The 14888-nt window shown below is 35.6% G+C and overlaps 2 protein-coding genes across 4 annotated transcripts; both read right to left on the bottom strand.

Moving 5' to 3' along the window:
- Positions 1-4159: 4159 nt before the first annotated feature.
- On the bottom strand, positions 4160-5830 carry LOC111891971 (uncharacterized). Of its 3 annotated transcripts, none has more exons than XM_023888035.3 (3): positions 5523-5830; positions 4648-4803; positions 4160-4580 (listed from the first exon to the last, which is right to left on the bottom strand). In XM_023888035.3, exons 2-3 carry the CDS (start codon positions 4798-4800, stop codon positions 4356-4358), a joined length of 378 nt encoding a protein of 125 aa, XP_023743803.1. In that variant the 5' UTR covers positions 4801-4803; positions 5523-5830; the 3' UTR covers positions 4160-4355. The 3 variants fall into 3 exon arrangements, with proteins under 3 accessions (XP_023743803.1, XP_023743801.1, XP_023743802.1); XM_023888033.3 differs by lacking the exon at positions 5523-5830 and adding an exon at positions 4876-5461; XM_023888034.3 differs by lacking the exon at positions 5523-5830 and adding an exon at positions 4974-5436.
- Positions 5831-6314: 484 nt separating this feature from the next.
- LOC111891966 (DNA polymerase II subunit B4-like) lies at positions 6315-8548 on the bottom strand. Its single transcript, XM_023888030.1, has 4 exons — positions 8426-8548; positions 8068-8328; positions 6538-6645; positions 6315-6410 (listed from the first exon to the last, which is right to left on the bottom strand). The coding sequence occupies exons 1-4, from the start codon at positions 8546-8548 to the stop codon at positions 6315-6317; spliced, it is 588 nt and encodes a 195-aa protein (XP_023743798.1).
- Positions 8549-14888: the final 6340 nt, after the last annotated feature.

A 14888-nucleotide genomic window follows, 5' to 3' on the forward strand; every position in this document is an offset into this window, starting at 1 on the left:
TTAACCGATTCACCACTCTTTATTTTTAAACTTCACCAACCAACATCATATACAAATGTACAACATTGTTCATATTACAAATTACCGTTTTGAGATGTCTTCCATCATTATCATCAACTACATTCATAACATACACATACATAACATATAGATACTCCATACGTAGCATACACATACTCAACATGTTGGAAAGACAACATAATATTACTCTTATCAACATAATATGTTTTCACTTTAACCAATTTTATTGGTCCCTAATAGATAAAAGAAAACACACATATATATATATATATATATATATATATATATATATATATATATATATATATATATATATATATATATATATATATATATATATATATATATATATATATATATATATATATATATATATATACACCGAAGTTTGTAACAAATGGCATATCATATATGTTTTCTTTTATCTATTGTTTGCCAAGACCCTATACAAACAATTTCAAAAAGTTTGTTCATATTTCTGAAATGAAAGATCAGACGAAATTGTTTTTTTTTTTTAAATAAATTCTACCATTTTATATTAGAAAAAAAGTCATAATTTCTATGCACGAATTCTGATTTCTCATTAACTGTTTGTACACTTTACTAAGTTTGCAATACGAATATTGAGGCCATGGTAAGACGTCTCTCGAACTTGTTCGTCTTTTGCAGAGTCGTTCTTAATTTATGTTTTTGCAGACCGGATATTCATAGAGTGAGTTCGCAGAGTAGCTTATGCGAACCGGAAAACTAAAATGAAAAGTTTGACCCTTTAATAGATATCACTTCTTAGAAGCCACTCTTATGCGAGACTTGATGATTGGTTATTTTTGTTATTTTTTTGGCATTTGAGGTTGTAATTTAGTTTTTTTTTTAGAAATTTCTCTTAAAAGTAACCATTCAATAACCAAAATAGATACAAAAAATTAAACTAACAATCAAAATTATAAACTATATCTTGGGACCAAAATCAAAAAAAGGATGTTCAATTAAGGAATCTTCAACCCTACACTAAAAAACTATTTTTACACTATAATGCTCCAACCTTGTGGTATACCTAACATTATATATAGACAAAATTGCAAAAATGGTCCTGTGGTATTCAAATTTTTGGGGTTTTAGTCCAAACCCCGCGTTTTTTGGATTCATGGTTTTTTTGGAGTGGTTTGTATGTGGAATTGGTCCTCGAACTTAACTTCCGTTAACTTGTTGTTGTTAATCCCCTCATGTGCCTCTCACATGAGGGTATATTTGTCTTTTCACTTCTAAAAGACCATTTTTGCACTGAAAAAATATATTCCTTTTTTTTAAATACGTATTTATTTATTTTTATAATTAAAAAAAGCTCTCTCTCTCTCTCTCTCTCTCTCTCTCTCTTTCTCTCCCTTTTTCTCTTCCCTTGTTTCACCAGATGGGGCACGAAGAAAATAAAGTGTTGCTGCCCTTTAGATTTTACCCACCGGCTGCCCTCCACCTCTTCTCCACCATTTTACCGTCGAGCACAACCCCAAACGTACCCACCAGCTAATCTCTCTTCCTCTACATTGTACCTCTCTTCTCTCTCTCGTTGTACGTCTCCGACGAGGAAAGAATACGGCGAACCAAGGTTGTCGCCCCTATTTCAGTTTCTCTCTTTCCTCCCTCATTCTGCCCTGTCGATCAACAACTCAAAACATCCCCTCGTTTGCAATGGTCCTCAATTTTGGCTTCGATGAAACGAGAGGAAGAAGAACCGGTAAACTAGTTGCCTCCGTCTTTCCCCTCTTGTGACTGTTTAACTACTGCAAAACCACACTCCACCATCAGAGCTTCCTGATTGTAGCCTTCCATTTTTCAGCTTCTCCGAACAGACGAAGACAAAGACATGTTCAAATAAGAAATCCTCCGATGCTTCAAATCAAACACGAATGTGATTTTTCTTGATAAAATAGAACCCCTGAAAACGAGATTTTTCGTGATAAAACAGTTTGAAGATGAGGTTTTTTTGCAGATTGAAATCTTGATTTTATCAGCATGCTTGTCTAATTGATGGAACTCATCACCAGTATACCATGCTTCATCGATGGTGAACATACACACACCACCTGTTCAACCAAATGCCTCATTGACTCTTCTTCACTTTCATTTTGCGTTTTTGATTTACAGTACTGCTCCAATGGAGTTCCAATGTTTTCTGGATTTGATTTGTGTTTCTTGTGTTTCTCATTTGTCTGTGAAAAGAAACTTGAACAAGAGCGACTTTTTCTTTGCGCATCCCCATCAGGAATAAGAAAGTTGAACACATTTGTGTTTTTTGATTTGAAATTAGTTAATTTTATTTTGAGGGTGAGTGCTTTTAGTAATCATGTGGACGATGTGTGTGTGGTTTTACTGTGTATTTTTCGTTGTAGGTTATGGAGATGAAGGTGGAAAGAGAGAGAGAGAGAGAGAGAGAGAGAGAGATCTTTTATTTTTTAATTATTAAAATAAATAAATAGGTATTAATTTTTTAAAAAAAAGAGGGATATAATTTTTTTCAACGTAAAAATGATCTCTTAGAAGTAAAAAGACAAATATACCCTCATATGAAAGGCACATGAGAGGGTTAACAACATCAAGTCAACGGAAGTTAAGTTTTGGGACCAATTCCTCATACAAACTACTCTAAAAGGACTATGAATCCAAAAAACTCGAGGTTTGGACTAAAACCCCAAAATTTTGCATACCACAGAGACCATTTTTACAATTTTGTCTTATATATAATGTAATGTAACACTATATACAATGTTGGATTTTAATGCATCACTAAATATAATGTTGATTAAAGAAAAATATATGTAGAATATTCTTTTTAGTGTTAAATATAATAGGGAGAATTTCATATATGCCTTTCTTAAATATCAAAATATCATATTTACCCAACTTAATTTCTAAATATCATATTTACCCTTCATAAAATTTCTAAATATCATATATGTCCTTTTTAAACATCAAAATAGCATATATATATATATATATATATATATATATATATATATATATATATATATATATATATATATATATATATATACTTTTTAAACATTAAAATATCAATAGTAATATCTAAAATATCCTCCATCAACAACATGATAATAATCAACAACAACAAAAACTAAACAACCAAAATATACATTCCATAGAGAGGGTTGAAGATGAAGAGTAATTATTATAATAATTCTAAGGTATAAAAATTGATTATAAAATATTAAAAACATTATAAAAAATTATTTAGGCAAATATGATATTTTAAAGGTTTATGAAGGGTAAATATGATATTAAGAAATTAAGATGGACAAATATAGTATTTTGAAGTTTAAAAGGGACAGTATATGAATATAATGGGTCGGAGGATTTTAGTATTTGAAGGATCTTTTTTACACTGTAATTATAGATATAGTGTAAAAAAATGGGAAAAATACAGAAAAGCCCAACCAATTATACATGTATATGCAGAAAAACCCTTATATTATTTTTATGTTCAAAAAAACCCTTATATTATTATTTACATTTCAAATAAAACCAAATTGTAGATTTTTAGAAGAAACGATCATATGATATGATATACATATCCCTTATACTTTGATTATATGCAAAAACATGTAAATTTCGATTACTTTCATTTGATTGTATTCTTAATATGTTTGATTTTTTATTTCTTAACTAGTTGTTTTTATCCCGATTAAAATCAATGTCGTATTGATAAACAAAAATGTAAGCGACATTATATTTTTAGTTGTCAATTTCTCTTAAAACCTTGTATTTTGGTTTTTTTTCGAATGATAACTATTAATATAAGGGTTTTTCTGAATATAAAAATTATATAAGGGTTTTTCTGCATATATATATATATATATATATATATATATATATATATATATAACTGGTTGGGTTTTTCTGCATTTTTCCCTAAAAAAATAGTATTAAAGGTCGAGGTGGTCTCAGAAACCAAAATTGTAGTTTGCTCTTTTTTTTCATCCTTACGAAACAAAAGAAAGTGTTAATGATGAATTAAATGAATTTGGTTATTGATGAATATCCGATTATTACTTTTTGAATTTAAACAAACCGTTTGGTGATCCATCAATCTTATGAAATTAGTGGTCAAAAGTCGGATAACACATGGACAGAAACAGTAGCTCATATCGTATTATACATACATAAATAGTAAATAGTTTCACCAAAGTACTACATCATCATCTAATCCACTATTATCATCACCTTAAACCTAAAAGTTAACTTGTCATAAAACATCATGATGATCAGAATGCATAAAAACCTGCAACTTAAGCATCAATTCCAGATTTTGATCTCCTATTTCAAGATTCAAACCTGTGAACTTGATGAAACTTATTGAAAACAGTCGTATTCATCTTCTGATGCAAATGAGGATAAACAGCCACAGTCGGCGTTTGCAGCAATGGTGCGATGGTATCTGTGTGGTCGTGATGCCTTTTCCGAACTGTTCTAATGGTGGCCGCCGGTGGTTCTGTAACTTCCGGTCTCTTCCGATCAGAAAACCGATCATCCTGCATTTTTTCATCCTATAACACCAGAAGTTATTAGAACAATTCGCGATTATCAAGATTCAAGAAACTTGAAAAGACTTACATTGATGAGGTGGGAAGAGTGAGGGATTGGACACTGAACCGGTCTATCTTCATGGGAAGGTTCGGTTGGGTGTTGAACCGGCCAAAACTCAAACTCCGGTTCCAAATCAAAACCGGAGTCGTCTTTCAATTGAACCACCACCCCTTCTTTCATCTCCTGTAAATCGATAAATTATCAAGAAACGTAATGAAATAGACAAACAGATGGAAAGGGGAAAAAAAGGCTTACAAGATCATCTAAGAACGAAGAACCCATATCAAGAATTGACATTTTATAACAAATCATAAAGTGTGAAATCGAAAGAAGAGGGGAATGGGACTACTTACAAGGTCATCAGTTAAAGAAAAACCCATATAGAGAACTGACATTTTAGATCATCTCATCACACACAGGTCCAAAAGCATCACAAACACTACAAGAAAATGATAATCACAAGACAGAAGTGTTTGTGTGTGAAAAAAAAGATGAAATAGGGAAGAGGAAACTGGTAAAGTTAACAGTGAAAGAGAAAAAGAGATTCCCTCATCATCATTTTAGTGTACCCTGTAGGCTGCTGACCACTCTTTCTTTCTTTCTTTATTTGGGTCACTTTCACTGTATCGCATACACGCACTGTGTGCGTGTGCGCCATGTAAGAAGACAACACAGAGAGAGAAAGAGAAAGAGAGAGATGGAGAGAGATCTTCTTTTTTTAAAGCTTTGCTTTAACAAAACAGTGGATTTTAGTTTGAAAACCGACACCAAATTTCTACTTTTTTCCATCCCGAAACTTCACCAAATCAATAAAGTCGAGACAAAATCGTTGTAATCCTTGGCTTTTGCGATTAGGGTTCTTAGATTTCCCGATTACATAAAAAAATGAAATAGGAGTTCACCTGTTGGAGGACGCGCTGCCCGAGAAAGGGAGAGACAGGCCTGCTGCTGCTGCTTTAACTTTGGGCGATGTTGTGACATTTTTGAGGGCGGAAAAGGTGGACCAAAACCTTGTTAGATTTGGGGATGGATGAAAAGAGTATGATTCAAGGTTGAGATGATGCAATCTGAGGTCGATTGGGAAAAAAGGGGGAAACATGATTTAGAACAAACGTTCCCTTTGATCGATCTCGATTGTATCGCAGACAAGTGACTATTCACTGTCAGCTTACGTAATTTTAACTTGTTTCTGCAGTTTATTGGGTACATCGGCAATTATTTTCATCATCATATTACTGATTTATCATTTTTATGTTAAAAGTTAAAACGATGAAGGGGAAATCCAAAAGAAAAAGAAACTCATGAGAAATATGAACATCCATGTTCAAATTTAAAGAGACACTTGTTAACAAAAGGAATTTGAGTATTTTGTGTTTGGGAAAATGTTACTTTAGCCCCCACCAAGTTATCCATTTTGGTTTAAAAGGTCCCTTATGTTATTTTTTTGGTTTTATAAGGTCGTGAAGTCACATTTAACCCGCTAATTTTGGATTTTGACTCAATTCAATGGGTTTCCTTGCCTAGTCATCACCCAACTCAGTTAGCGAGTCTACTCACCTAACTCGGATTACATATCACCGACTCACGAATGAGTTGGCTTGCTTAGGCCCTAAGGGTTCAGTGGTCCCCTAGTATATAATTGAAAGATCTGCTAGACAAAACCCTAAATTATTGTTACCATTTCCGGCCAAATACTAGCCGACAACCATTCGACAATACTCCCTTTTCCCTTCAATGTCTTCCATGGATCCTACCCCACCACCATCATCAGATACTATAAACTCCAATAACTAGATAAGCTCAACAGACGGGCTTAACTTGAACAATTTGCACACGATCTTTTGTGACTGTGGTGAAAAGATAGTTGAGCAACAAGGTCAGGTTGAGCGTATGAAGGAGGAGATGGGTCGCGATTACCTTCATTCCAGGGTGGATGTCCTCAACATGCAGCAAAGGTTCGACCATGTCGAGAAGCAGATTAAAGTAATTGCACTGTTGGTTGTGGGTGTTGTCATCGTCATGCTCCTGATCATGATTTTTGTCGTTCACTTGATAATCAACAAGTGAATCTCATGGAAATGGGTTGTAGTGGTATGCTAATCTAGTGCTCGTAATCTACTGTTAGGTTTAATGGTGTTTCTTGTTATATATGTTATTAGGATTATGTGTGTTTCGTTTGTGTTAGTGGTAATCTAGTTAGTGTAGATAGTGGTACTCCAATGGTGGTTGTAATGGTACATTTTGGATGTTTTTTGAAGTCCTGGTTACCTGTAACAAGCATTTTGGTATGATATTGGTGAAATGTAAATTGAAATGAATGAGTTATAACTTTTTGCGTTCATTGGTGTTGATTTTGGGTAACTTTTGTTTGCCTTAGTTAATGTTAACTAAGTGTGTTTGGTGCACCAACTATGACAGATGTGCATGAGGTCAAACAAAGGGGTATTTTCGTCATTTCCTCTTTATAAGTAGTTTACTTCCTTACTCGAAAGTACCTTTATTTTTCCCTGTGATTGTTTGCTTTCAGAATTATAGATCCCTTGGAATTAACGAAGCGAAAATAGTGAAATTCTCGTGTGGATGTGTTGCCATAATAAGAATGTCTTTCACTTCGTCCAACCCTGGAAGACCCTTCTATGCTTGCCCCACTAAGGTGTGTGTTAGTTTGTACATTAGCCCTAATTTATTAGTCTGTTCCATTCTCAGTCTCTCACACTTGAAAATTCATTTTGTTAAGGACCTCGTAATGGTTTTATTTGTTGGGTAGAAGAAGCAGACACTAAGAATATGAGTGTTGAAGCAGTTATGATTGCAGGTTTGACTAGGTCAAAAAAGAAGCTTGAATCAACGATTTGGAAGCTAAAGATGTGTTTAGTTGTTAGTTGGATTGTTTTCTTTGGCATAATCGTTTACAAGTTGTAATAGTTTGCTGATGTTAATTTCCTTTTAATGGAAAGTACTATATTGTCCATGTACCTTTATTTTAATTTAATCAACAAACAATGGGTATGTTAGATGGGATCCCATGTTACATTCGTAGTTTATTTGTTGATAGTGACATTGGAAATAGCTTCAACTTGAACAAATGGGACCATATGCAGTTAAACTAATGTCAAAAATGAACCCCAATACCATGCACGTCCATAACTAACACACAATCATAAGTACATTCAAACCATCAACATTACAAACGGTTGTACATAACACCAAACATCCAAACTTATTTCGAAACATCACAAGTACATAAGACCAAACATCCACAATTAATCTGAAACATCACAATTTGATCCTAAATAACAAGTACGTAATGACAAGCATTGAAATTTAATTCCTATTCAAGTTCCATTGGCTTGTCACTAGTGTTGCCTTCCCCAATCTTACCCTCAAACCTTGTAGCAAGTTTTTCTTGATTATTCTTTTAGACTTCTTTCTTTTCTTGATAATTACCGTCTTACCCCTACCTCCTTGCTCATCTTTACCATACATTGCCTTCTTACCACAACTTCCTTCCTCGTCATTACCATTAGTGCCCTTATTACCCCTAGTTCCTTGCTCATCTTTACCATCCATTGCCTTCTTACTACTGCTTCCTTCCCCATCATTACCATTAGTGCCCTTATTACCCTTAGTTCCTTGCTCATATTTACCATCCATTGCCTTCTTAACACTGCTTCCTTCCCCATCATTACCATATGTTCTCTTCCTTTTCTTTACACCGAGTTTTGTTGTTTTTTTAGCTCGAGAACATGTAACCTTGTTATGTCCTACTTGCTTGCTTACACTACACATAATTTTTTTTCCTAACCTTTGACACAGTGTGTCTTGCACCCCTTTCACTTGCATCCTTTATTCTATTAACTTTAGGTCTACTTGGAATGTTTCTCTTCAATGGTGGCAAAGGTGCAATGAATTCCATAGATGGCCACATTGTAACGCACGTAGATCCGAGCTAGTCAATTTAGAGACGATAAGCATCAAAAATGACTTTTTATGGAAGATTATTTAGAAGGATTAATCTTAACTAAGTTATTACCATATAAAGAACGCCGAAACCGAGTTATAGCAAAGAAGTTATGACCTGTCGAAGTTTCGCGACAAAACCAGCACGACACAACGCGACGTAAATAGTGAATTTACGTTAGAGCAATATTTGGCCTTAGTTATCTAAATGAAAGTCATAGAATACGTTAAACCGAGAGTGTGAATAAAAAGAACGTTTAAATCTGACTTCGTATGAGGAAGTTATGATTTTTCGAAGTTTCGACTTAGCGGTATGCAGCCCAAAGTTCGAATATGAGATCGAGTGGTTTCTGGCCGAAACAATCTGAATGAGAATCGAAGATCTCGTCGATAGTAGTCCAAAGGTAAAAAGACAGAGAAAAACGGACGTAAGATGAAGGAGTTGTGAATTCCTAACGGAGTTTTCCTGTCCCGGCCTACTAAAAATAATATAATAAAAATTAATGTCAAAACTAGCCGACGGAGTCTAAACGAGAGTTGTAGAGCATAATCTCACCTACGCGTGCATATATAGAACGTCAAAAACGGAGCTCGTCTGCGAAAGATATGAATTTATGAAGTTCGGGGCGCGAACCCCGACACTATGTCAGAGTTCACGACGTGAACTCGGTATTTATGACTTCTGGAGCCTGACAGATGCAAGTTGCGATATAGATCATGAGATGAGGGTGACAGGTGAAAAATGAGTGAAACCTTTACCCAAACGAAGGCCCCCGTCATTCAACAGAGTAGGGATGACAATCACGGACTATTCTAGACAGTCCAATGGAACACTAGCAAGCTCACAACTTGTAGGTGTTGTGGACTTGATGTTCACCGATGTACGCTAAAAAACCCATTGATATGTATTGCTAGAGGAGTCTCGGAACCAATACTGTCAATAAACGAGATAAACCCCGACGACTATGGAGTTAGCGCTTGGTAACTACGGATATAGTGTCTGTTGAGAAAACCCTGGCAACGATGGATTTCATGCCGATTCCTTAGGATAATCCTTAGGAATAAATGAACGAGGAATAGTTGATTCTTAGGGTAATCTTTAAGAAATAAAAAGGAGATAATGGGGTGGGTAATTGGGTTGATTGTGTGATGATTAAATATAATATAATATTTTATTGTGGGTTGAAAACCCTATATGCTCACCAGGCTCCCAAGCCTGACCCACTCAGTTTTCTTTGTATCACAGGTAGTGGCACAAGAGCATAAGTTGGTTGACATGACGAGAAATTTTGGATTATAGATCAGTAGTTATAGATAACCGTTGTAAGGTCTACTTTATACTGTTTATGGTTTTGGTCTGTATCGGAACATGACATCCCGAGATTTTGTTATTTAATGAAAATACATTTCTTTAAATAAATGTTTTGATAAATTCTTATCACATTTTGTTTTGGGAACAAATTCTGCAACCGTTTTCTTTAAACGATTACTCTGATTTTAAAACAAAGCATAAACAAATCGGTCTTTTCTGACCGTGAAATTGGGGATGTCACAGTTGGTATCAAAGCATTAGTTTAAGCGAACTAGGAATTTGTAGGATTTCTAGACTTAAACTTAGAATGCTAAGCGATGATTGTGAGATGAGTGTCTACCATATTTTAGACACGAGCACTAGTATATTTTAGGAAAGATGCCTAAAATGCTTTTATGTGCTAAATGCTATATGTTTGCCATATATGCTATTATTTGTTTGGATCTATGGTTTGTTGCCAACCGGATCTGTAAACCTTATGAGTTTAGGATTCTAAGCGTATGACTATGATATTAGAACTAGCATGTAAACATTTCAGAGTGATAAGGAGATTTATATGTCTATTGTAAATAAAGCTTTCTTATCTTAAATTCTCGCCCGATACACCGAACGTCTACTTAGATGTACAAAACGTTATGGAGAAGAATCGTAGAGAATTGATTAAATGGAGGAAATGAAAGGCTTATGATAGTGAATGACACCTATCGGAAGATATCGTAAGAGTGGTATCTTGCCTTTAGAATATGTTTGATAAAATAACAGAACGATTGGTGTAATTCTTGAAGTTGCCCCATCGTCTGGAATTTCCATCACCAACCGAGTTGAAATAGAATTGATGATTGAAGATACGCATGGAAGAAGTCCTAGTAGAGTCTAGGAAAATTTGTATGATTAATTTGACACATTCGTATGTGTTAAATTGTTTGGTGATTTTAGGACTTGGGGACTACGAGACAATACTTGGGACGAGTATGAGTAGGTGTGAATAGTAGTAGAAATCTATACTACTGGAAGCACATGGCTCACGCTTGGATCAGGGAAAGTCACAAGGTTACCAAGAAGTTAGTGATTGATTTCGTTTTTATTCAAGTATGTCGTTACCATTGTTTCGGTAATGACTAAGAAGATGATTGATATTCTGACCCTAGTGGTGATATCAAATTGAGTCCTACTACGATGAGTTTGTTATGTGGTTCAGAGAACCAAGTTCGATGTAACATATGACTCAAGATAGAAGATTGAAATCAATGCGATCAATAGCATCGCGCTCTTTGTTAGAGAAATTGGTAGCTAGAAATGCTACATGCTAAAATGTGATTATATCACATTAGAATATGAAGGAAGGTGTATTCCATTTTGGAATTTGACTCTAAGAGACTTGAGTCTAATCGTTGCATCATATGATGAGAGGTCATTAGAACATGACCCATCGATCTGTTACAATAGATAAGGGAAGTACTTATCCTAAGAAGAAGAAGGAGTCCACAATAAGGACTATTTTGTAACTTGAAGGTTATGATTGAAAGTCCAACATAGTACGAAAAGCAGATGCAAGATTGAGCATCGTCTGCAGTCAAGAAGCCCAAAAGTTAGATAATCGTTCGAAGAAACATATATATTACGGTTATTACTTAGGATGGAAATATAACGTATGGAATCATTATACAAGTCCTATTATCGTTGATGATTCCGAGACGTAATCATCCTATGGGGGAGATGATTGTAACGTCCGTAGATCCGGGATAGTCACTTTAGAGACGATAAGCATAAAAAATGAATTTTGATGGAATATTATTTAGAAGCATTAATCCTAACTAAGTTATAGTATATGTTACAAGGATTCTGTACATATAAAGAACGCCGAAATCCGAGTTATAATGAAGAAGTTATGACCTGTCGAAGTTTCGCGACAAAACCAGCACGACACATCGCGACGTAAATAGTGAATTTACGTTATAGCAATATTTGGACTTAGCTATCTAAATAAAAGTCATAGAATACGTTAAACCGAGAGTGTGCATAAAAAGAACGTCTAAATTTGACTTCGTATGAGGAAGTTATGATTTTTCGAAGTTTCGACTTAGCGGTATGCAGCCCAAAGTTCGAATATGAGATCAAGTGGTTTCTAGCCGAAAAAATCTAAATGAGAATCGAAGATCTCGTCGATAGTAGTCCAACGGTAAAAAGACAGACAAAAACGGACGTCAGATGAAGGAGTTGTGAAGTCCTAACAAAGTTTTCTTGTCCCAGCCTACTAAAAATAATATTATAAAAATTAAAGTCAAAACTAGCTGACGGAGTCTAAACGAGAGTTGTAGAGCATAATCTCACCTACGAGTGCATATAAAGAACGTCAAAAACGGAGCTCGTATGCGAAAGATATGAATTTATGAAGTTCGGGGCGCGAACCCCGACACTGTGTCAGAGTTCACGATGTGAACTCAGTATTTATGACTCCTGGAGCCTGACAGACGCAAGTTGCGATGACGAACCTGATGACTACTGAACTCACGGCGTGAATATTTGAGATTCACGACGTGAATCCAGAAAAATGGCCCTATAAATAGAAATCGAATGGCAACCGGCCATAGTTGCTAATTCCTTCACTCTCTTACTCCCGATAACCTCTCTAGCCCTTTTGAAGCACCCCCGAAGCCCCAGTATCATCCCGACACCCGAAGTGAGTCCCGAAGCCCCGAAGATCCCGAGAGAAAGAGTTTTCGAGCCGAAACTCTACCTGCGAGAAGTCCGGTTTCTGAGAAAACATTCCGGTTTCACCGAAGAATTACTACTCGAAGAGTCGTAGTGTTGTCCGAGCATCGTCTAATCAAGTGACTGTGTAGTTAGTTTCTTCTACCGCATAGACATGAAGTATTTGCTATGACATACGTGCTATGTGTTTATACGTTGTTTGTTTACTTGAGATGGATGTTGAATGAATGTTTTATACAAGTTTTTAAATGATTTAAACTATATATGTAATTTATAACTACAAATATGTTGGGTAGAACACGGGTAGATGAAATAGTTGGTGTGTTAGGAAAGATTAGTTTGAGGATGAGACGAAGATGATATAGATCATGAGATGAGGGTGACAGGTGAAAAATGAGTGAAACCTTTACCCAAACGAAGGCCCTTGTCATTCAGCAGAGTAGGGATGACAACCACATATTATTCTAGACAGTCCAGTGGAACACTAGCAAGCTCACAACTTGTAGGTGTTGTGGACTTGATGTTCACCGGTGTACTCTAAAAAAACCCATTGATATGTATTGTTAGAGGAGTCTCGGAACCAATACTGTCAATAAACGAGATAAACCCCGACGACTATGGAGTTAGCGCTTGGTAACTACGGATATAGTGTCTGTTGAGAAAACCCTGGCAACGATGGATTTCGTGCTGATTCCTTAGGATAATCCTTAGGAATAAATGAACGAGGAATAGTTGATTCTTAGGGTAATCTTTAAGAAATAAAAAGGAGATAATGGGGTGGGTAATTGGGTTGATTGTGTGATGATTAAATATAATATAATATTTTATTGTGGGTTGAAAACCCTATATGCTCACCAGGCTCCCAAGCCTGACCCACTCAGTTTTCTTTTTATCATAGGTAGTGGCACAAGAGCATAAGTTGGTTGACATGACGAGAAATTTTGGATTATAGATCAGTAGTTATAGATAACCGTTGTAAGGCCTACTTTATACTGTTTATGGTTTTGGTCTGTATCGGAACATGACATCCCGAGATTTTGTTATTTAATGAAAATACATTTCTTTAAATAAATGTTTTGATAAATTCTTATCACATTTTGTTTTGGGAACAAATTCCGCAACCGTTTTCTTTAAACGATTACTCTGATTTTAAAACAAAGCATAAACAAATCGGTCTTTTCTGGCCGTGAAATTGGGGATGTCACACACATATTGTAACACCCCGAATTTATAAGGTCAAGAAAGGAAAGGAAAAACCCCAAGTCAAGAGGTCTACTTGTCGACTCCAGGGAGGAACTCGACGAGTAAGCGCGAGTTCCGTGTCGCGGATTAAGTGGCCGACTCGACGAGTTTGGCCTGGGTTGGGAAACCCTAATTTCGGAACTTGGTGCCCTATTCAAGCATCATATTCTCATCCCCTCAACCTCATCTTCGGCCTCCAGACCCCAAACCCTTACCCATGAAACCCTAGTGCACCTTGTGAGTGTGTGAGCCACCTTTATGTGATTTGTGTACTCTTGAAGAGGAAGAAGGAGAAGAAGGAAGTTGGAGGTTCAAGAAGGAAGAAGTAGATCCAGAAGATACACTCCAGTGGCTGCATTTCTTGGTAATCAAGTCTTCATCTTGGCTTTTGATTTAATAGATCTCTTTATAGTCCCTTTTATGAAGATTTTGGTCTATGGTGTTTGTGGGATTTGGACGTCCCCAAGCAAGATCCTTTCAGATTCGAGAGTATTGTGGGCAGTTAAGGCATAAAGGTGGAAGCTTTATGCCATTAGAACTCCCCATGCAAAGTTTAAGAGGTTGTTATGGCCTTTTGAGCAAAAAGATCCATGCATGGATGTAAAGGCAGTAGCTTTGCGTGTTATTCCGACCTTAGAAGGTTAAATATGGGTCCTGGATGCTTTGTGATCGATTGAAATCATCTGAATAGATTTGTACATAGAGTGACTCGGCGAGTCACTTATAGGACTCAGTGAGTCAGTGTGACATCCCCTAATTTCTCGGCCAGAAAAGACCGATTTAATTTATGCTTTTTAAAATAAAATCATAGAAATCTTTTTAAAAGATGTTGCGGAATTGGTCCCCAAACAACATATGATAAAAGTTTATTAAAACCCTTCATTAAGAAGGTATATATTTTCCATATATATTAAAACCTCGGGATGTCATGTTCCGATACAAATCAAAAGCATAAACAAGACATTATAAGCCTTTCAACAGTTATTTACAACTACTGGCCTATAATCCAAAAATCTCTCATCGTCCTCCAACTATGCTCAGG

This window comes from Lactuca sativa, chromosome 4, assembly GCF_002870075.4.
Source record: "Lactuca sativa cultivar Salinas chromosome 4, Lsat_Salinas_v11, whole genome shotgun sequence".
In the NCBI taxonomy this organism is placed as follows: domain Eukaryota; kingdom Viridiplantae; phylum Streptophyta; class Magnoliopsida; order Asterales; family Asteraceae; genus Lactuca; species Lactuca sativa.